Source organism: Manduca sexta, chromosome 26 (genome assembly GCF_014839805.1).
Source record: "Manduca sexta isolate Smith_Timp_Sample1 chromosome 26, JHU_Msex_v1.0, whole genome shotgun sequence".
NCBI lineage: Eukaryota > Metazoa > Arthropoda > Insecta > Lepidoptera > Sphingidae > Manduca > Manduca sexta.
This window is the reverse complement of record NC_051140.1, coordinates 16,072,432-16,095,750: the sequence shown is the minus strand read 5'-3', so window position 1 is coordinate 16,095,750 and position 23,319 is coordinate 16,072,432. Positions and strand designations below refer to the sequence as shown.

The following is a 23,319-nucleotide window of genomic DNA, read 5'->3' as shown; positions in this document are numbered from 1 at the left end:
TCTCGCGTTATCATGAGATAATCAAGCGGCGAGAGTGGCGACGTTTGACCCGATTACAGCCGGGTTCGATGATCGCGGGTGGGCGTGTCGCCATCAACGTACATATCTGACGGCCGCACTCAACTTACATTACTTGGGATTTTCTTTTGTAACGTAATAGCACGACTTGATAACCGATTTTCGACATGTCGTAATATTTATTTATATTTAACGTTTAGTAAACAGACTCGACGCTAAATGACTCTGTGCATTGTAGTACGGTGCAACAACTTAATGTATTTTTTAAAGTTTAACTACGACGCAAGTGATCGATTTTCCGCCGCCGGCGATGGATTGCAACGGCTCGGCTGTTTTATTTACACGGACAGTTAATTAAGTTTGAAAGTCGTTCCAGAATCCAAATATGCACTTAATTCATTTACGAGTAATAATATAGAGCATATAAAATAAGAAAAAAAGCATTGTTAGTATGTCTTAAGTATATAAGCGCAACAACACGTATCAATATCATGTACATGGTTAATTATTTTCATAGGTCTTGCGTTGTTGACGTCTTAAGTAAACGATTTTTATCAATTTATACTTGTTTTCCATTTTCAAATACGTTATACTAAACGTTAAACACAACAAACCTTCGCAGCTTGTATAAAATAGAACTTAAAATAAACTACAGTATTTACTCGGAAGCGAACAAAACCGTCCTTGAATTATCTCGGCCACCCCGTTCGGCATCTACCAGTTTATCAACAGAACAAAAGTGGAATTAAAATATATTTCTCACTCACCCGATAACAAAGGATAATTTTGCAGACTATTCAGCCTCTGAATGCTGAGTGAAAAGGAAGTGATAAAGGCTGGGCACGGGATGGCGTCGCGTCACAAGATGGCGGATGGAACGTCCGCACACGAGCGCCTGCTGAAGCCGACTGAAGGGAGGTTGGGCGGAGTCGGCACTCGGGACAACACCGGCCGGCCGGTACTATTTTATCGATACGCGTCCGCCTTCAAAGATGTAGGAAATAATGAAAAATAAAAATAAATTACTCAGCCAGTCGTTACGTTTTTAATTAATTCTCTGGTTCAAAGGAATGATATAATAATTTTTCCATCTTTCGATTACGTATTTTATAAATAGGCATTAAATTAATACTTTAAACATAATTTACCTGCATTGCTATGTTTGTACCGAAGTTGGTAAATTTAACAAATTATAAATTAATTTTAACGATGAGTTATGATTGAGACATTGCTCCATATATCATATAGAAATCAATCTAATACGACTCAGTAAATATTAAGAAAAACACCCTAAAGTTTTTGAAGGTAAAATTTTTAAAATATAGCGACACTTTTATATTTTAACCACGAATGTTTCATCAGCAATTTATCTAAAGCTCACAACGCTGAAATGGCATTTGGCTGTAAACACACACGCCGACCGACCAGCGGTACCGCCTTTCTTTGCTGACATAACAAAGCCTGCAATCTTGATATACAACAATTTTCCAGCTCGACACGAAAACCGTCTCTCCTTTTGTACGAGCGCCCAACTTAAATATAATACCCAGCCAGCAATGAATACGCTAATATTATTTATACAAAATTTTGTCGATGATGTAAGTATATTGATAAAGCTCTGCGCTGTCCGAAATATACGCGAATTCACCCACCATTTTCCATCAGTTTTTCAATGTTTGTAAATAGGTCAAAATATTCCGTTCTGAGTCTGTTTAAATATCACGATATACGAAATAAATTTATTTGAAGAGCATGGGGTTTTACCTCAGGATTATTTTACATTTGCCTATATTAAATGAATATTTGTTTTATTATTTTTTAACTAATTAGTTCCTTTGACAGTTATCGTATTAACCAGATAATGTAGATAGTAATCAATACAATTTATTTGGGAGCAATGGATTAGAGTGACTTTTGTATTCGGTCGGCTTATATTATATTTATGTGACCTTTACTCAGAAGCAACAGGCCCTAACTCTTACTGATTTTGGTTATTGAAATTATTATTATATTTAAGGAAATATGTAAGACTAAAGCCGTAATCAATATTGGTAAAGCACTGTTCAATACGTCCCAAATCCCTGTCATTGTGCAGAGAGGCTCAAGGAGAGACGGCTCAAGCTCCGATGAGCCAAGCGTCGATTATGTCACGTAACATAGATAAAATAGGTAAGTAATACCGCTTGAAACTTATCAAGTATCACATGCGTGCTTACGCTCTGAGTACGTAAAATTTCATGAGCCTTGTAATACAAATCAGAAACGTGTTACCTATGCATGCCCTCGTCGTGTGTACGTTTGGGTAGGTATCATAACTTTATTTGGTTGAAGTCCTGCAATTTGAGAAGATGCGATAGGCTTTTCGATAACTCCATCAGTTAACGTTAGCGATCGAAAAACATCTTGTTTCTGACCCTTGGGTAGAAAGACATTGTACGCATTGTACACTGGACGTTGTGATATGGACAGGCTGAGCTCGGAAGACACATTTAGTTTCGTCGACCACTATGGCGGATTTTTACACCTTGTGTGCGATGGTCGCTATCCGGGCGGATATAAAATATCCGCCATATATCCTACCGCCAGCAACAGATTTAAGATCTCATGGCTCTGAATGACAAACAGTGTATTACTCTCCGTAATTCAAAGATCTAAGTTTTACTGATGGGCAGTCCCATATCCTATTACTAAATGAAATATAAAGGAAAAAAAGCCCTAACTTACTACAATAAATACTATTATAGGTATGCCAAAACCTCGCGTGACCGTAAGGTAGGACGATTTGCACGGAATGGAAAGAATGTGCAATACAATAAGATAATTCATGGGTTCGCGTGACATTGAAGTTGTACCACAACAACAGTTGAATTCTATTAGAATAGTATCTCTATAATGCGTCTTACTTTATGGTTGCACAAAATGGTTTGAAATGGTAAATAAAAGTGAAATTTGAGTACTTCTGAATGACAGAGTCGTAAAGTAGGCACTAAAACGTTTTGTCTACAGCAAGAATGTAACTGCTTTCATTATGCAAAAAACCAAAAGAACTTGGGCTTGCTCTTGAGCCTTATAAAGACATTGTCCACTACCAGTATCTAGTCAAAGTGAGATTCTTTTCGCTAAACCACGTCAGAGGTGTAGTAAAAATGTTGTCTCTATATCAAACATAATTTTGTTAAATTCAATAACGTATTTATAACTGGTAGTAAGTAAATAATCATGTAATCAATAATCACGCCGGTATTCCATAAGTACCAAGCAAGCCATACTTTATACTATTTTTATATTCTTATAAACGGCCACGGAATAGTGACCTCACCACATCTAATAATAAGATGAGTTATCGATTGACGAGAAATTGATACCCGATGCCAGTCAAAACAATTATGCAGGCTTGTTTGAACTGAACATACGAAAGCTGATTTCGGAATGCGACACTCTTACGTGGGTCACTATGACTGGCTTCAACACATTGCGTATGTATCCGGGCCGATATAAAATATATCTTACCAAAGCTATGGTATAACTCTACCACTTCTACTACTGTCGGCTGTCGACGTTCCGCCGTTTAAATCCAATTAGATTATTTACAACCACTAAATTACTTATGAAGAACTAATTTAAAGGTCCTACGAATAAAATAAGAGAATCCCTAACACTACCCAATTATCTCCGACGTGGGCATGAATATGTATGGAAAATTAAACACCAGGATGCTTTATAGCTTTAATTCGTCGATTGATTTACCTTTTAGGATGGTATCCGAAATTAGATTTTTATAAGAATAATGTTTTCCCTATTATAATTTATCTCGTTCATTGAAACTTCAAGTAAATGTAATGTTACGTTATAAATCTCGTCAACATAGAAATACTTTGTATAGTTTCTTGAACTAGTCCATTTATTTAAATATTGTACAGAAGAAACATTCCATATTAACGTGTATTAAATTTAAAAATGTATATAGGTATATTTAAAAATGTAAATACTTTTCTAATGACGCAATCTAGATAATGTTTCTTTTAGACAGATTGTTACGTATAAACTATATAAATTAGGAAATTATATTTATTACACTGTTTTACAATATTTAGCTACCACTGCCATAAGATTATATAAACAGGAATAACTTTAATATGAAGTTTATCTGGATTTAAGCTTTATCGTTCAATTCATAAAGTTTGTTTTTGAACTAACGTCGAAAACAAAAGAGAGATAAGTAATGGCAAAACCAACAAAAATCATGATTTTATTGCCCAATGCACAGCCAAAGGTACCAGTATGCATCTAGCACCTAGTTATTCCCATATATATTCCGTCCCATAATGTCGCCTGTGCCATATTGAGCCCAAGTCCCGACTCCGGGCAGATGCTGAACAGAAACACCCAATCTCTATGATTATGTACTCACTCTTGATACAGTAACAATAACTTAACTGTAATAGCATTTAAATGTCTAATTAAGTAAATCAAATAAGTTCTTATATTAATGTAATGAAGAAACTGCATCAAAAACAAATATATTAAATACTATAAAGTTAATTATAGAGCGGTAATCAGGAACAAATTTGCGCTTCAAAAGTTATTATCAATTGGTAATAAGTCGTTTCCTTTGAAATATTCGTATGGCAAGATAGCACAGCGTTCTTAGATAATAATATAAAAATAACATATTGATAGAAAATATGCTAATATTCGCATTAAAACGTATAAAACACGATATGGAAAAATATGAAGTATTCATTTACGTTAATGTTTTGCGATTTCAGGGCAGATTAAGTAACTATCGCATGAGCGTAACATTTTTGTATGATAATCTTCCCAATGTCCGCTCTATAATATTATAATCTTAGAATACTTTGATTAAAGATCATTTAGACATTAACTATCAAAAAAAGATAAATGCTACGAGCACTATTACGCAATATTAAAAAGCAGTTCTTCCCTCGTACATTTAATAAGACTTGCTGAACTTTCCCTAAATACTAACCAAGTTTGACAAATCAAAAAGACAAAATGAACTCATCCGACTTTCAATTTAACAACCCTTATCAATAACTTTTGTTTACCAACATTCCCCAGACATATTTTCTCATTGCGATACTTTTAGAAAGGGACAAAAGATGCAACAGATAACTTTTACTCTGTCATGCGATATGTCGATCGATATGACCTTGGCAGTGGGGGATGTTTATTCATGACAGATAACACTATAGGCGTTCAGCCTGATCCAAATTATAGTTCTTAATGCGACGATTTTAAAGCAGACATTAAGCTAGCTGTTAGCAGACGTCCATTATTCTAGTATGATGTCGCAATTATACGCAACTTTATTTAAGAATAACCGAGAGATGACTAAACATTAGGCTGATAATGTGCTGCGTGTATACATTGTTTATTTATGAAAGTCAGGTCGAAATAGCATTCTGGCTGCATATTTAACTAATAGTATAATTTTATTCAACTTCAATATTCTATGTTATTTATCGGCTCTTGGCTTCATGACGTATCTTGTAAAGAAAAAAAATGCAGGAGTATGTTTTTCACCTTTAGAAACATAAAATATGTTGAAAAAAATGCGTAAAAAATTGCAGGTGATTTGGAATAGCAAAATTGTACAACACGATTTTAATTATTAAATAAAAAATATATATTTTTCGGATCTTCACGTTATTGAAGAGACACGATGTAGGAGAGAAACTAACGCGAGGAGAAATGAAATGTAAAAAAAAATATTGGCGCTTGACAATAAATCCATTAGTTAATGAAAATGAATGATACTTAGGCATTATATCGTATTATATTACGTCTAATTAGTGTATGGGACGGTACATCCTGCCTGTGGGAGTCAGCCTGACTCTAGATAAGTCATCGTTACAAATTCTTTGATTGTTTCTATCGACTTTTTTCTTATTCCTCTGAATAAGATATAGTCTCTACAATACCTAACTTTTAATTATTGAATAAGCAGTATATGTACTTAATTCAATTTAAAATTCATCTATACATATTATAAAACAAAGTTCCCTTTTCTGTCTGTCTGTATGTTATCTATTTTCCCAAAATTTACTCAGCGAATTTTTATGAAATTTGGTATGGAGATAGTTTAAGATCTTGGAAAGGTCAAGTCTGTCCAGGGAAAATATAAAGCGGGACTTTTATACCAGGAAACTCTTAAACGTTTGCGAAGCCGCGAGCAAAAGCTACTTTATGATAATTTGGAAAACATAACAATCGATCCAACACATGACGACATCGCCACATGGCGTGCTTGCATTATTTTCGCATAAAAATGTACCTTAGCTTTATTTATGGAAAAGACCAATTTCACTCGTATAAGATTTTTAAAAGCGAAGTTGATTTATCAAAATGGCTTACAATATAAAACTGCTAAAATGCTTTTTATCGTAACTAATTGGATAGGAAAATATCCTATCTTTATTGCACTAATCGGATTAGGAAAATTTACAACATAATAAGCACTAAACTAAAGGTCGTAGAATATTTAGGAGTAGAACGGCCTGCCAAGAAGACAGTCGCAGGTTCAAAACCGAGTCCCCAGGATACAAACCTCAGATATTTCCATATTGCGTATGAGTTTGTTGGAAATTCTTACCCACTTTTATTAATGGACACATGAGGAAGTCCTTTACCGTCTCAGAACTAGAAGAAGACAATGTCCTGCACAGAACCGTGACCAAGATGGTAAGAATAAATGGCAAAACATCGTTATTACATTCTGGGCAAATTTTTTAAACATAAGATAAAATTTCAATCAAATAAATTATAACCTAACTGCATATAAAAATGAGACAAATTTACATCTTAATGCATAAAACAGACATATTTAATTCGTATGTGTCTATCTTACGAATATATTATATCTCATAATTGAAAAACTATCCCTTAATCAAAAAAATATTTAAATGCTGACAATTTTTAAAACTTTTCCAGGGAAATGTTATCTCTCACAAAGTCATATACTTATAATTTAACTATATTTCATAATACAAACACCATTCATCAAAATGTTGCAATTTTTAAATAAAATTATAATAATAATTTATGCAAAAATCGTGTAAGGCCATTCAAAATATATTACATTTCTAATGAAACAGAACCCTTAGAAATTGCGTCTACAAGTTCGGAAACCTCGTAAACTCAACACAAAACATTCTCTGAAAAGCGCTTTATAAGGAAAAAATTCTTCCTTATCAATTGTTTAAACTACGTTCACAATACACTGAGAAGCGAACTCGGATGGAAATTATTTGAATTCTTAAAATAGCGGCCGCTACAAAGAGACGCCGGGTTATTTGACGGGACTATGAAAACTGCAAACATATAAACTACTTTCGTATCACACGGCGGTGTATGGAAACGCTTATACCTGTGTACTTTCGTGCGGAAATGTCTAAAAATACGTGGGCTGCGCACTGACATGTTTTATGGCTGATATTGGTATAGACTTAGGTTTGTTTACATTTAGGAAATATGTTAACTGGTTAGTAAGATCATATGCTTAGTTGATTGTGCAATACAGGTTGTTTTATCGTATCAAATCAGAGGCGATACCGGTTTCCTTTTGTATCCTCATTATTATTATTTTGTATACAAATAATTTTCAATCGCCCGTACCTTTAAAACTGACAAATGATTCTAAACTTTACGGTTAATATTTTAAGTTTAAAGTTCTATACGAAATAATAAGAAAATTCTCCTTCAGTGAGCGCCACTTAATATTACGTTACGAAGCAGTTAAAATACGGGAGAGTAAACCTTCCACTAAAACTTTCCATAGACATAACTTTACTGTTGGCGTTTTTAAGTTAAGTACGCATTTACTACTATGATTGTGGTCATCAAGTTTTATAACTGCGAGCAGTGAGGGTCATTTGTATGATGGAAAGCTCCCCAACAGCCCATAAACATTAGCAACACTGACTAGAACTTTGAATGACAAAGCTCTGCGTGAAATTAAACTGCGTTCATAATGCTAAGACTAGAAGCGAAGTTTCATAATGCTTAGTAATTATAGTGGCTACAAAGTCAGAATTAAAAGATAAATTGTACACTATTGTATGACGACCGTTTTAAACTTATTTCTTAACGATATGTATATTTGTAGCTTATTGACATTGTTTAGACATATTAAAACATATAGTGTATAGCAAATGCGTCATCTTTCCTGTAGCCAAAAGATGAAACAATCGGCCGAATGCATTGCCAGATAACGATTTCTTCGTTTGTAAAATGTATTAATATCATAATTTTTTTACAACTATTATAGAATCAGAAGTTTACTTGCTTTATTGCCAATGACCATACGCAGTGGCAAGGCTATTTAAAGACTTGTAATTCTAAAATGAACTACAACCCTAGGCTGAGCTCGTCAACCATTCAGTTTGGGTGTCCAGTGTCACAATGTGCAGTTGCTAATATAGCTACAATGACCTTGAAGTGAGAGTTGAAGCAAAAGCACTATGATTTATTTATAGAACAGCTATACATTGCTGCTTAGATAAAAATCGACAAAGCACTGGGCTACCTAGACGTAAACAAATTCTCGTATCAAAAACGCACGGCAAATTGAACACACTGAATCTTATGGTACGCGGGATGGGGTTCAGTTGTGTTTACTGACAAGAAATTATTACCCCTCGTCAATCGACACAATTATGCCGGCCTGTTGGAACTGCATATACCGGATACAAACGTCCTACCGGCAGCAATTTCCGCTTAGGTATTTAAATTCAAACATTTTCATCCTAATATTTGCCACTGAATATGTGTTAATCCGTAATCTCCAATATTCTGTGCAAAGTCCATCTGCTACTAAAACTAATTTCGGCTTCCATTCAACAAGTTATAACTAGTACATAAAGTTTCTGTATAAATGAAATATCGATCAGTACAAAGGAATGTGCTAATTTTACATTCCAAATAGGTAGTCCATTAAATTCTACGAAACCCTTTAACATATGTAAACAATTCGATGAAATAGTAAATTACCGAACTTAAGCAAAGCTTCCTGTAAGATATTCCAAGACTTAAAGGGTTGTAAATGACTTATTAATAGGGTAGGTTTTAGTTTTTATTATAATAATGAAATGCGTTGTATAATAAATAAAATAAATAGTTTGAAATATAAATAACCCAGCACTACCGTGTCGAAAACACTGTCTTACAGAAAGCCAATGTAATGATAGCTTTCTTTTAACGTTTCGAACGGTCAATAAAATTACTGGTGGTATAATAAACACCTTCCCTTTCACAATTTCTCGTTCTTAAAGATTGGTAACGTAAATTTACGTATTCTCAAGTAGAGTGGACGTTCATTGATGGTGCTGATAACTTAGCATTCCGACATACCTGATTATTTTCTTACCATCTGTTAAAATAATAAGATTGTCTTCTATCAAATCATGTAAGCTCGGCGAATAAAAAATGTATTAGTTGCGTTTCCAATTAACCCATAAGGTATGTCTGCGTGAGCATATGTTCGTTTATGTGAGTATAACTTGTAAATTAACTTTAGAATATAAATTGCTATTCTGTTTTACGCCAAATTAGCTTTCGATTGCACACAGGGCGTTACATAACCAGCATCAGAGACGATCCCGTCACTCGTTTGTACCTATCCTTTATTCCTAGTCCTGAGAGCGCTACGCTCAGGTTTCACTAGTTGGTGGGAGGAAGGGGGAAGTCAATAGCTCGGCGCGTGCGTACTTTCGCTTCCTCGCCTCTCAGTGACAATAGACTTTTGTACGTCGTCACAAGGGAGTAAGATACGATTTCGCATGCCAGCAATAGACAGGAGCGTCAGGATAATGGTACTTAAAACAGGATTCTAGAAGGATTACGAAGAATTAAAGTGAAAGTTTTTATTAGGTCCGAGACACTTTTAACGCGTAATTGGACTACAAATGTTAGAGCCACATAAACTTTCTACCCTAGATGCAAAAATTTTATCTAAGTAGTAAAGAAAAGTTTTGTGAACGGCAATATTTCTAAACTAATAAATCAAAACTTCCTTTGCACTCAATAATTGATACAATACTGATAAAGAATAAAAATGTATTGAAACATAATTACTTAGAAGTTATCGACGTAACCAAGTATAAATAAATAAAGATACAACTGCTTGTAATTACCAACAAAAAAATACATTTACTTTGCCAATATGTTATTGTCGTAATATAAGGTTTATTCTAAACGTTTATGGCGTTGTTATGATTTTTAAGTATTCATGGTGAGTGTTTCGAGCCAACATTTTCTTTTTAACGTTTCTTTGTTTCAGTCAGTTTGTAGAAGAGATACTGCTTTATTGCTTTACGTTTTGCTAAAAACGTTACACTGCTGGGCTCAGCTAAGAGCCCTTGCTACTCGGGACGTCTGAGGTGAAGTAGGCGCAGAAATGCATCTTGATTTTTTGACGCATTATTATAATAATATTTTATTGTTTTTCATAAACAGGTTTACAATTAAGAATTGTAAGCACATCATATTTATGGTACCTTATTACAGATAATAAAGATAATTTAATGATTTACCGAACTTTTGCGATTTAAATCTACCTACATCGAATTAATTTTAAGTTAATGTTTACATTGCAAGTTGACTTAAAACAAGAAAAACTTCCTACACAGATTTGTCACGCAATTCGTGAAATAACCATAGAGTACCCAAACCCAAAATGAATTCTAAACACTTGCCAGATACATAAACAAAACCCAAGGTATATCAAAAGGAAATGAATCAATGCCAGTTAGAACTGACGAAATGAGCGAAACAATTTACACAATAAAATTAAAACAACGGAAACCATTCAAAACCTAAAAGATGAATGGAAGAAAATAAAAAGTTTTTCAGTGGAATTCGGTGAATGCCAGTGTAATTTTTTACATTCTTATTTCTCAGTTTTGAAGTCAGACGTAAGTTTTCCCAGGCGTACGGGCGTTTAATTTGAAGCATCCCCATTTGTAAAGGACCTTATGTTAATTTTTAATGCACTGACATCAATCCTTTATATTCAACTCTATCAAAATGTCGTTTCATGCCATTTCAGTCCAATCCTTTTTCTCTGCCAAGTATTGTAACCTTTACATAATCTTAAAACAAAAAAATTGTATGCATGTAAACACTTAGTTAATTTTTTCTTACGATGAATGCCACAATAGTGAACAGTTAAATACCTTCGATCAAGTTTTCTAATATGTTACCATTATAACATTTCTTCTAAAGTTCTAAAGCGTGACTCTAAAAATAGTACTGAAAGGGTGGCCATGAACGTCGCGACTCCCGTAAGTGAACTCAAACTGGATAGACCATTTGCGTAAATGTATGAAATTGCATGACACTTGTTACGAGTTGAGAGCGCGGCGGTATCATATCAACCATATGAATATCAAAACACACATACACATGCACATGCCTTTTCTCTCTCAACTGGTACACACTTTCCGCCATGTGTATTCCATACCATGACGTAATTAAAGGGCGAGCCTATTGCCATATCGGGCAAATTCTAGAGTTCGAGTCTGATATTGACAAGAAAAACCCAATATCACTTTACATGATCCGGAGATAGAACCCGAGACCTTTGCATTTGCATTTGTACCACAATAAAACTACGCCACTAAGACAGTCAAAATCAAAATAATCTTAATATCAACATAATCTTATTTTTATGAAATAATCCTGTAACTAATTCGCTATTCCTTAGACAAATGAACTAAAGTTAAATCTAGTCCAATCTCGAATAACGTCAACAAAGAACTACGTTGCTACATAGATAGTAATTATAGGATATCGTTTATGTTATATGGCGAATAACCGTACAATATTGAATTAAATTCTGAAACCTAATAATAATATTATTTTACAATAGTTCTTTGCACATCCATCCTTTATTTGGAATGCTGCACGTGTCCTTTTCATTACCATTAGTTTCGGAATATTATTTAATGGCTGCCGGGGTGAATTACTATTTTTTCAACTGTAATAATAGTCTCAAAGATAATTCGAATTATAAATGGGGAGTGTTTTATCGAGATATAGAATCGAATTGAGTTTTAATCTCACCAGTTAATGGTGTTAATGTATAATTCGATGTCATCAAAACAACGAGGTCCAACAAGTGGTTTTAAGTGTTAGAGTCAGTTCGTTGCTAATTTTGTCTTCAACATGAATACTCGATCAATTAGGGTGATATCTCATTAGTAACTTACAGGCAGTGTGGCAGCAGGTGAAGTCGCTAGAATCAAAATATACTTCAATTAGTAGACACAAAACAGTGCAACTACGTAAATTCTTACCTGACGGTACTTATTTCACCGGTATTCCATATTTATCATTACTTGTGATAAATATAGAGACCGCCTGCGAAATTTCGGGTATGCTCATGGCGAAAGGAGAAACTCTCCTTAACCTGGCACCTTATTATATAGGTATATTAGTACCTATATGTATTGCAAATTAATGCATGAATGCGGTCTGTAAATCGTTCTAATGATAATTATATTCTACTTAAAGGGAAGTCGGCAGGAATCAGGGTATAAGGACCCTTAGCCAATGGTATTCTGATAAAAATTCTTACGCTCTGTTGCGTTATGTCTTCATGAAAGCTATAAGAATAAAGAAAGAACAAATGAGATATACAAAAAGGAAAAACTCTACCTAATAAATATGGCTATAATTTTGTTAAAACATTGACTAAGACGTCTGGCTTGACATTTGTTTATTACTTATATAAATTCAGTTTAAGAGACCAAGGAATCAGAGTGATATTAATTTAGCCCTAAGACGCCCTTTCCGTGTTACTTTATCGGTTTTGTGATCAATCCGACGAATCTTTATTACCTTTGCCAATACAATGATCCATTATGCTAGTAGCGGACTGCCTCAGTACCATAGTTATACAGAGTGGGCGGTGCAACTCCTGAGGTCCCGGCTTCCAATCCCGGGTCGAGCAAAGTGATAATGAGGGTTTTCTCGCTCACTATCAACCCGAAGTCGTTGCCCTAGTTACACCTCTGCCTACTCCTTCGGAGATAAAAGAGTGATGTGTGTTAATTTGTTTTGTTTGTTACCCAAATAAGAGCCACAAACTTCCGTCATCCACGTCACGTCACGATGCACGTTTAAGAAACTTTCCCGTATTTATCCTAATTAGTATCGCATTTACCCTAATTAGTACCTATCTACGTGATACACGGTCCAAAATTACGACGACCACTGGCTATTATTTAATTACTTATTTAAATACTTAACAGTAAATAAATATCGGTATTATTTACCGTATAATTTAATTTACGACACTAGAGGCAAAAACGTATCAAGCATTCATTACACACTCGATTAGTTCCAATGTCAATAAGCAACGGCAAACGCTCTCCAATAATTTATCTTCATATGCAAATAAAACTTCAACCCAGCAAACGCTCTTTGATCAAAATACGTATTTCGTTTATATTTTATCCAAAGTCTTTTCAATACATCAAATTCAATACGTCAAGTTCGACTACCGTGAAATATTTGTGGCAAAAGAAGCGTACTTTTAATGAGCTCTGCGTAATTAATAGCTAAAGTGGAAAATATGATCGAATGAATTCATAGTTAACAGTTTTAATTAAAACCCACCTAAGCGGCTTTGAAGTGGATAGAATTGATAGGTATGCTATTTGTAGATACCTAACTTGGACTTTATAATTCTCTACTTCTTTGGTAGAAATGCCTTCAGAGTTCAGATTAACTAGGAACATTAAGTAATAATAAAGTTATAAAATGTTGTTTAAATTTGAAATAAATAATAATTCAGAGGACGTTATGAGACCTTAAAATTTGATACTTCAATGACGCATTAGTACAATAGCTATTTCGCTATTAAATTTTTTGGATAACGCTAGAACTTTTCACCAGTTCGCGTATTAACCATTTGGAGAATGATCACGCCTCGTATTAATTAATTAGTTTTGTAAAAACTATCTCTTTAAGGCCTCATGTTATTGCAAAACTTAAGAATATATTCTGATAAGATGCCTCAATAACTCCAGCCTTTGTACAGTTGTGACAGATGAAAATACAGCGATCGTAATAAATCAAATTACTAGAATGTTCGCGGTGGATGAATAAGATGCAACGGGCGTATGCATCGATCGTCGGTGCACGGCGACCTACTTGCAGGTCAAATGGGCCCCGGCAGGGAGCTTACCCCGCCCACCGCCCGTTTTCATTCATCGTACCAAATAAAGGAACTGTAGGCAAAGGCTTATATCAATTATCGATTGGGTATTTCAGGATTATATCGGTTTTATTACTCGAACGAATGCGTGGGCTGTGTAAAATATTGGCGAGATGAATTAGTTCAAACTTCAAATATTATTACTGACCTGGGTCAATAACTTTTTCACACGTTTCTCGTTTTCCTGAAGTTACAATCACCCTGTTACGAATATTATGTAATTAATCTGATTAAGCAATGTTTCATTGGGTACCTATACATACAAACATTTCGTATCTTAAGTACTTGAGCAAAATATACCTAACTAAAATTTTATACATTAAGTACCTACCTACCTACCTAAGTATAAATAATTCAGACCCATATCAGAAATAGGTATAATTAAATTAGAATATAATCTAGAAAACACCCTAAGTGTGATAAAGCATCAGATATTTAATCTGGAATAGGTAGATACTTATATAAGGTTTATGCTTGGTAGGCTATAGCGGTTTGTTATCCACAGGTATATTGGTTATCCTAGGTCAGTTGCGGAGCTGGCACGGCCATTTGCTTTCTGCAAATGATGACCTTTGACCTTTGCACTTTGCCAGAAACATTTTTATAGGAAGTTTAGCTTAACAAATATATATAGGGGTAAACTTATATAAAGTCAGTGTTATACAGTACACCTAATAAACAATGCCGTAAAGTGGGTTCTTGCGTGGCAGACCCAAAAATTTTCGCTAAGGGCACGGGGCGAAAGTAAAAAAAAGGAATTTCAACAAATTTAAGTCACTAAATTTTATTTAGATTTTTATATCTTTCATCCCTTAAATATAATTGTAGCTACTGCTTACCTTAACAATCGTGAAGGTTTCCAGTTCCAATTTGTTGTGATTGGCTGTACAATCGTAAAAGTCAATCACATCAGCTGATTATTTTTTTTAAAACTAAAAATTTTACATGAACACAAACAGAAAATTGTTGATGTTTTTGCCTGTGAAAATGTCTTTTTGTGCCAGTATTTTTCTTTATTTCTTTTTTACTCATTTTGAATACCTGTTTTCTATAACCTATTTACATTACGGAAGCTGTGAGGCTGTGTTGTTGCTAGTATTACGTATAAGTAAAGCAGTAAATTAACTACAATGCTATTGTAATTAAATCATGTTTCAATAGGTAACGCCCTTCGAAGACAGAAACGTCCGACTATGGGCGATAGAAACTAAATTAGGAATTAATTCTATATGTAACTTTATATAATACCTAGTTTTAGGTCTATACACAAACGTGTAATTGTTTTTTTGGAAATGCTGCGCCTGATTTATAAGAAATTTTGCATTTTATGTAGGTAATAGGTATCGTACTTAAGAAAAAAATTGTAGATTTTTTTAGTACCCATTATAATAAAACTACTGACATCTAACTGCAACGCGTAATAATTTATATGCGGATTTTCGTGTGCTCTCGTGCATTATTTAGAATATATGTAGATGGCGTTACATGCATTGCATATAATCACGGACCTTCTAAGTACCCACTTTATTCGTAAAATCATAAATTTATACTTCAAACGAGCACGACACTGTGAGACTGTTGGGTAGGGAATAGGCACACAGGCGAGGCGTCATTGTCTAAACTAATATATAAAGCTGAAGAGTTTGCTTCATCGCGCTAGTCACAGAAACTACAAAACTTTACCATTTATACTTGTTACTTTTTATATGGGGGAAATATTTATCCTGGGGAATAGTTTTTACGCAAGTAGAATCGTAGGCAAAGGCTTTAAGAATATAATAAATAAAAGAATAAACATTTTACTTCGCATATTCATATATTACCTAAATACCACCGCAAGCAGTCAAGGAGATGAAAGCCATTTCTTTATATTAGTACATTTTCATTCACTATAGATACACCATTTACTTGAATCTTGTATTCGACAATCCACACTATGCTGATAGATATTTCTTGTTTTACTACTCAATAAACAATTTTAACATACATAGAAAAAGCATAAATATGAATAACTTATGTTGAATATATGTTTTATATTTCTATTGTATACATCGATTATATTAAATGTATTGAAAATACGGTCCAATCCATTGATTACTATTATATATTTTGTTCTATGTTTGATTACAATAATTAAACATGAGTTACATAAGAACAGTGTCTATAATCTTTTGTATAAGAAATACTTTTATCTTTATTGTACTATCAGTTATATAATGAAAGCGTACTCCTAGAACGAATTTACGCAATATTGTTTTATAATATTGTATGTTGTTAATGCAATGGTTTGGTTTAATTATTTTTTGTGTGAAAATTTAAACAGCACCCCAGAGAGCGTATTTGGACCTAAAACACGGCAACGTAAACAATGCGCGTGTGTAAACCCCATACAGTAAATCACGGAACCATAAATAAATTTAAAATGTGTGAGAATTGTTTTTTGTTGTGTATAATTGGCAAAACAATAGAGAAATACGTAAACGGTAACTAAAATTCTCGATATGAATACAACTGGTGGTAGGTCTCTCATATTATGTGAGAGTCCATTTGGTTGGTAACACCGCAATGTATATTTCTGCCGCCAAGCAGCAGTGTGTAATCACTGTTGTGTTCTGTTTTGAAGGACATTGTAGCCATTGTAACTACTGGACATAATGAGACTTAATATCTCACGTCTCAGGATGGCGAGCGCAGGGGAATACCAAACAATACTCTGTAATTCAAGGTGTATGATAGTGTTTCTACTGTTTATGGGCGGTCATATCGCTTACCATCAGACGAATGGCAAGCTCGTCTCGTCATTTAAAGAAATAATAAAATATATACGATAATGCGTAAATTCCTGCTAGAGAGGTACAGAACCATGTGACGATATACAAGCTTAAATATGTGAATTGGTGTTCTGGTATTATTGGATATTATGCACTGTGTGGCAGGGACAACTTTTCTTATGTAACCATGCTTAAATCGAAGCATTATAATACAAAATTTACAGTGAGACTATAGTGAAAGTACAGTCAAAACAATTTACATTATTCACGTTTATTTATATAGGACATAAACATTTTATTTTTATGTATTACTCAAGTATCAATAAGGTAAAATTATAATTATATTATATTATAGGGTTGTAGATCCTTTAATATCAAGAAAAAATGATTTTTACATATTGCATCCCAACGAAAATGACCTGCAAATCTAATTCGTGGACAATTACTTAGTTCAAAAACGCTTAGCGAACTATGGAGCGAATATTGCTAGATTGTTTTGTAGTAGATATACCACACTTATCTTTGAACCATTATTCTGTTTCTAACTGTTATACATTCATGAAAATTTTAATAGATCTTGAATCATTTCAATAATGTAATAAAACTCAAATTACTTTTTCAAACATAAGACATATCTTCCAATGTAATATAGAATGAAATCGTAAAATAATGTTGATATATTTTGATCCAATAATATAAATTGTTCAGACTGCACATTTATATTGTACAACTAATAATTTCTAATGTCCACCTGATATATTGTTTTAATTTGAACTTATAACTAAAATTGTCCTTTCAAACACTGCACAGAACTTACAGCATTGCGTGGGCGCGCTAGAACACAGCACATGGAGTCGCTTACGTTTTTAACAAAAATAAATTGAAGCCACGGCCATTAATAAAATATAATAATAACAAACAATTGCAACAATAGAGGCCTTGGAATATAAAAACGCAAATACCCTAATTTTATTAAAGGTTATTTCATCATTCGATATCGCAAATATCGCGACATTTTGCTTAGAAGAATTTCAAAACAAAAAACACAGACTATCGACTTTACGATAAACATCGATAAGTCGATAAAATGTTTTCAATCGATAAATTTATATCGATTAACTCCTCCATGCATTGTGTTGGTAACGCATGTATCTGTATTTCCGTGGATGGTAGGGCGGTCGCTAGGGTGGCTGCTTGGCTGGATGCCGCCTGATGATTACTAGCTAATAACGATGTCTGTTCGGATATATATTCGGGTTCTGGACGTTGGGGTTCGACTGCTGGACGGGGTACCCTTGAGTTATACTGCCCGGTTTTGCAGTCTGGAATAGAATGTAGAATTAAATGCTGACATTAGGATACCATTATTAATTTTTTGATTTGCAATTCTTTTATTTTACTAACGTCTAATTTCGATATAATTAGTATATTGGACACCGAAATATTATGTATACCATGTAACGTATTTCAGTAAATAATTGAAATAAAATGAATTCAGTGTTGAAAATAATATTTCTGATCACCTGTAGATTGTTATGTTGCTGAGGCGGGTGTATGGCGAGATGTCGACTCACTGGGGGCTGCGCGTACGCCACTCCACTGCTCACCGATGGGTGGTTATCGCTCAAACCAATCAGCACCTGTGGGGGCTATCAATATTATACATTTAAACAGGGTTTTTTTCATGGAATTCAATTATACGAGATATAAATTTTTGTTTGGCTTATAATCATTGGACTAGAATATTCCAGAAATGACCACATCAAGTGCCTATGGCAATCTTATTTGTTTTCTTTTGTGCCTAGCAAATTTTTTAATTCAAAACCATACCTGAGCGTCCTTCTTCGGATCCTGATGCGACTGCGAATCACGGTTCTTCAGCATATCGATGTACACATGCTGTGGCGCGGGCGGAGCGGGGGGATACATTAAGTTGGCATGATGCGGCGTGTGTGGCGTGTGCGGCGTGTGTGGCGTGTGCGCGTGGTGTGCGTACAGCAGCGGCGGCGGGCGCTCGCCCACCACCACGCCGGACACCCCCGACACGCCCGACACGCCAGACGTCGGCATCGCGTAATACGTCGACGACACAGAAGACACCGAGGACACAGACGACCCGCCCACTGATGACCCGTACTGGGATTGTTCTGAAATGTTAATATTTATGTTATAACTGCTTTTAAAATTCTTCATGGATGATTATGGGTTCCCCTGAGTTTCGTTTTTTACGTTCTTGATGAGTAATAAATTTTTCTCATCATTATAAGTAAATGAAAAGAATGTGTGGAATAATGAAAGAGACATTCCTTGCCATATACCATGATTTTTTTATTTACAGATGGAAATATTAAGTTCTTATTAATATGTTAGATGGTAGTTAGATGAAGTGTGAATGAAAACAAAAAGTATTTAATGGATAGGAAAATAGAAGAGAATCAAGCAAACACACTGACATAGATGGACAGTTTCTATTAAAATGAAACATAAGCAACATAAAGACAACTGGACAAACAATTAGGGGATAACTTTAACATAGCTCACATGCGATTAGTGAAAGGAATCGGAAATTAAAAAATAATACAAGTACAGTATGGTAGCTCTTTGTTGACCGCTTCGAAGTTAGCTATAAGGCGACAGTTATTGTTTCCGACATGTATTGTGCCTAACTTCAGATCGGCCATCTTAGAGTCATACTGCATAGGAATAACGAGGGTATGGAGTGTGAAAATATCTGAAGCTAGCGAGTGAGATGACAAGCGACAGTGACGACACCTAGCGACGGTTCAACTCACTGTTCCATAGCACTGCGCGGGCCATTTGGCGGCCCATGCGGCCATCCTCTACCTCTGCAAAAGATTATCGTGTTACACGCTATAACTTAAAACACCATTAACTATGGATGATCTTTTTTTTTACCACAATGTTAACAAACATTGAGATAGTAAAATTTGAAAACTTGTGAGATTTTATGGGTATTTTAAAGGATTACTAGTCCTTTTTTCTATTGGAAAGTTTCACTATATATAACCCTCAATTATAATTTTATATTTAATCTAATTCGCAAATACTTCTTCTCCCACACCAAAATTATGCAAAAACGATATTTTATAAAACTTCCTGTGCAACATAACATTTTAAATATCCTCAAGATTAACATCAAACTAGTTTAATACCAATATGTGTAATTGAAAATAGTAAAGCCACAAGTACAGGACTCACTGTGATCACTGTACGGCTGGTGCTTCATGGGCGGCTGGTGCAGGCGGTGCGCATACAGCGCGTATGTGGGCGAGGGGCTGCGCGGACGTTTCACACCCGGCTGGATAGCCCCGCGGACTATGGTTTGCTGTTGAATCAGGCGTCCCGATAGAATATTGATTGACCAGAGATAAATTATCTTTCCCCATTCAACACATCAAGCTCACACACCTGTTCTTGTAATTTATTTATTTATTCTTCATATATGATATTGTCAGACATAATATTTAATAACATAGCCTTCCTCCATGAATAATACTCGAGAGCATGTATACAATATTATGAATATAAAACATATTTCATCATATAAATATAGAATCAAAAGAAATGACAATGTAGTTTTTATGTACCTTATTCAGCATATGAGATGTCAAGGGTGGAGGCCTGCCCTGTGTGGGTGGGGGCTCACCCTGTCCGCTGGATGGGGGCATTGGGAACATTGGTATCTGTATGTTACCCATGGGCATCTTCATCGGTTGCATTTCACTGTAATGATCACTGTTTTACTTTATATGCATGTTTATATAAATATTTAAAAATTGTAAGTATTCTAATAAGAAACTTTGTATATATAAATATTATTAAGTTGCACTTACTTGGTTTCCTTCTGTTGTTTCTTTCTAATGTCATCTGCGTTAAGTACTTTCTTTAGTTGCATGAACAACTGCTGTTTCTCCTTTTCAAGTTGTTTTAATTTTTGTTCTAACTGATCAATCTGTTCTTTTGTTTCCTCTATAAAGACAATGGTTAGTAAGAATTTAAATTGTACTAATATGAAATGAGTATCCTTTATAAGCATTTGATTAATTACAAGCTGCTGCATACAGCAATATTTCACAATCCACTAGGAATTTGTGCACATAACCCAAAAGAACCATAGACCAAAAATAAGATTCTTTTGTTTAACATATAAAAAAACACAGTTTACATACCACTATATCCTAATATTCTTTCATAATTATTAACTCCTGTGGTGATCAAGCATGGTCACAATTCTACCGGCCAGCCTAATTCTTATTTTACAAAGCATCACTATCTGTTTTTATAGCAAGAAATATTGTTTTAAAATTTGTCTAATACCCACCTAGTGTCATCACATCTTGCCTCTCTCTGGCCTCCCGCTCCTTTCGTAATCTTTCTTCCTCCACTTCTGCTTCATACTCTGTGGACATAAAACTGGACATCAAGATCTCAAGGTCATCTTTTCACTTCTCCTTTCTTTAATCTTTTTCAGTTATTCTTTAACTTTCAAAACAAAAATAGCTGTAATGCAAACTCTAATAATAATTCAGTTAACAGTTAGACTCATTGATTTTGCAAATTAATTACATATATAATTATTAATATGCTATTGAATATTTTCAGTTGTAAGTCTGTGCTATCAAAACAGAAAAATCTCAGGGGATATAAATAATTAACATAAAAACGGTAATCGTCTATTGATGACTTCATCAAGTCTACTACTGAACATAAGCTTTCTTTGAAGATTTGCAGGTGAAGCTATCAAAAGCAGGCTGCATTTAGCATGAAACATGAAAACAACTAAATAATTATAACAAATATGTACATTTTAGGTTCTTAGAAAATGTGTATAGAACTAGATTAACATATTTCGTTACAAGTAAGCTAAAATGTCCGCATAAATGTTTACTAATGAACTGGATACATCGGTTATCCCAAAGAATTTAAAAAATGGCGAGGAAGGTTTGTATCCCTATGGCCCATTACCTTCTTTTTTCCGTTGTCTCTCTCGTAAAATATATCTTTTGAGAGCAGTCCACATTTTCTCATCATGTTGTTCAGGTTGTTCTTCGCCCGTACTCGAAGTTACGGACGGCATTTTCTCTACGGACAGAATGTTGGTATCGGCAATGATTCCTTTATGATATAATAGTCGTATTTTGAAAAGTTATTGATTACTGCTATGAATTAAAAAATATATATTAGGTAATTGGCAAATAACAAATTGTTTTTGCGTTTTTTATATTTTCTTCGTCAATTTTATTGACTGACGACAAATGACAATTTTTTTTTCTTCTGCACTAGTGTCGTGCACAGATGTCTACCTCTCGTTGATCTTGAAGTACAAGAGGTATTTTATTGTCTGCAAGATGGGATTATGAGTTAAGAATCAACTTCTTTAGAACCTACTTCTGTTGGTAGACATAAAAGCAAAGAAAATTATAATATTATATACATGCCTTTTTCGTCACACTTTTTTGGGGGCAAGATAGTTCTTAAAAGTTGTAAGTCCGTAATTTTTTGTACCCCCTTTCTTTCATGTACTTTTGACAATTATTTTGATATATTTGAAATTTGCTTTGGGGGCACTGAGTGCCCCCACGTGCCCCTAAAAAACGTTGATTTTTTATAAGTACGAACACATAAGCAATTCTTACATATCCGGAATGATATTTAAATTTACAAACTGAAATTAAGAATCTGAATTTCGTTCTGAATGCTATGTGAATGTATAAGCCAGCCAAATACGTGACAGATTTGTCATCTGTCAATATCAAATTGACAATACAGTCGCCAAACAATTTTCTAACTCTCCCTGTCTAATGTGTGACTTCTTCGTTTCATTTATTTTCAATAAAAAAAAATTGGTGTGAAATATTATGTGTATGTCCTCATTTTCAATGTGGTAAAGGAACGTTTCCATAAAAGTATTTTTATTATTCAGTGACTGGTTTCTGTCTTTGAAAATGGACGGACCTTCCGGACCAAAGAAGAAATTAAAAACTGTAAGTTATTTACTTGGCCTATTTAAGCTGAAGATCATCATTAATTAAACACCCATTACTAATTAGTATCAGACACACTTCTGTATCTACCAGAACCAAAGGCCATGCCTACTAATAAATCTTTATAGTACGAAGTGATTCATTAATGCGGTAACTGTTTCATCCGTTATCGCTATAGAATATAAACAGTATCCACAAGCATTACACTTAATAAAACCGATTAAATCATAATATAGTTACTAATAATGTTATAATTTCCTGGCCCACTTACAAGAGATTATAT

At 34.2% G+C, this 23,319-nt stretch overlaps 2 protein-coding genes across 9 annotated transcripts in view; both read right to left on the bottom strand.

The window, feature by feature from the left end:
• Positions 1-15,270, bottom strand: part of LOC115450834 (protein FAM13A) — a 34,333-nt gene extending 19,063 nt beyond the window's left edge. For 3 of the 5 annotated variants that reach the window (XM_037443557.1, XM_037443558.1, XM_037443559.1), the window contains exon 1: positions 15,100-15,269. The gene's annotated coding sequence lies outside the window, so the exon portion shown is untranslated. Of the gene's footprint in view, positions 1-785; positions 918-15,099 lie in introns of those variants that run through there. The other 2 variants (XM_037443555.1, XM_037443556.1) reach the window with 2 other exon arrangements.
• Positions 15,271-16,056: 786 nt separating this feature from the next.
• LOC115450835 (extensin) lies at positions 16,057-22,336 on the bottom strand. Of its 4 annotated transcripts, none has more exons than XM_037443479.1 (9): positions 22,018-22,336; positions 21,374-21,451; positions 20,886-21,021; positions 20,640-20,787; positions 20,251-20,377; positions 19,824-19,877; positions 18,862-19,178; positions 18,555-18,671; positions 16,057-18,353 (listed from the first exon to the last, which is right to left on the bottom strand). In XM_037443479.1, the coding sequence occupies exons 1-9, from the start codon at positions 22,127-22,129 to the stop codon at positions 18,255-18,257; spliced, it is 1,188 nt and encodes a 395-aa protein (XP_037299376.1). In that variant the 5' UTR covers positions 22,130-22,336; the 3' UTR covers positions 16,057-18,254. The 4 variants fall into 4 exon arrangements, with proteins under 4 accessions (XP_037299376.1, XP_037299375.1, XP_037299377.1 ...); XM_037443478.1 differs by having other exon boundaries at positions 18,555-18,680; positions 22,018-22,335; XM_037443480.1 differs by having other exon boundaries at positions 18,555-18,680; positions 20,640-20,775; positions 22,018-22,335.
• Between the last annotated feature and the right edge of the window lie 983 nt (positions 22,337-23,319).

Bases quoted from the DNA above. Each gene is read 5' to 3' on its own strand.
- LOC115450835 (XM_037443478.1), bottom strand. From the start codon at position 22,129: ATGCCGTCCGTAACTTCGAGTACGGGCGAAGAACAACCTGAACAACAT. The intron at 21,452-22,017 runs GTAATGGGCCAT...TTATGTCCACAG, and splicing joins GAGACAACGGAAAAAAGAAG to AGTATGAAGCAGAAGTGGAG. The intron at 18,681-18,861 runs GTATGGTTTTGA...TAATATTGATAG, and splicing joins ATCCGAAGAAGGACGCTCAG to CCCCCACAGGTGCTGATTGG.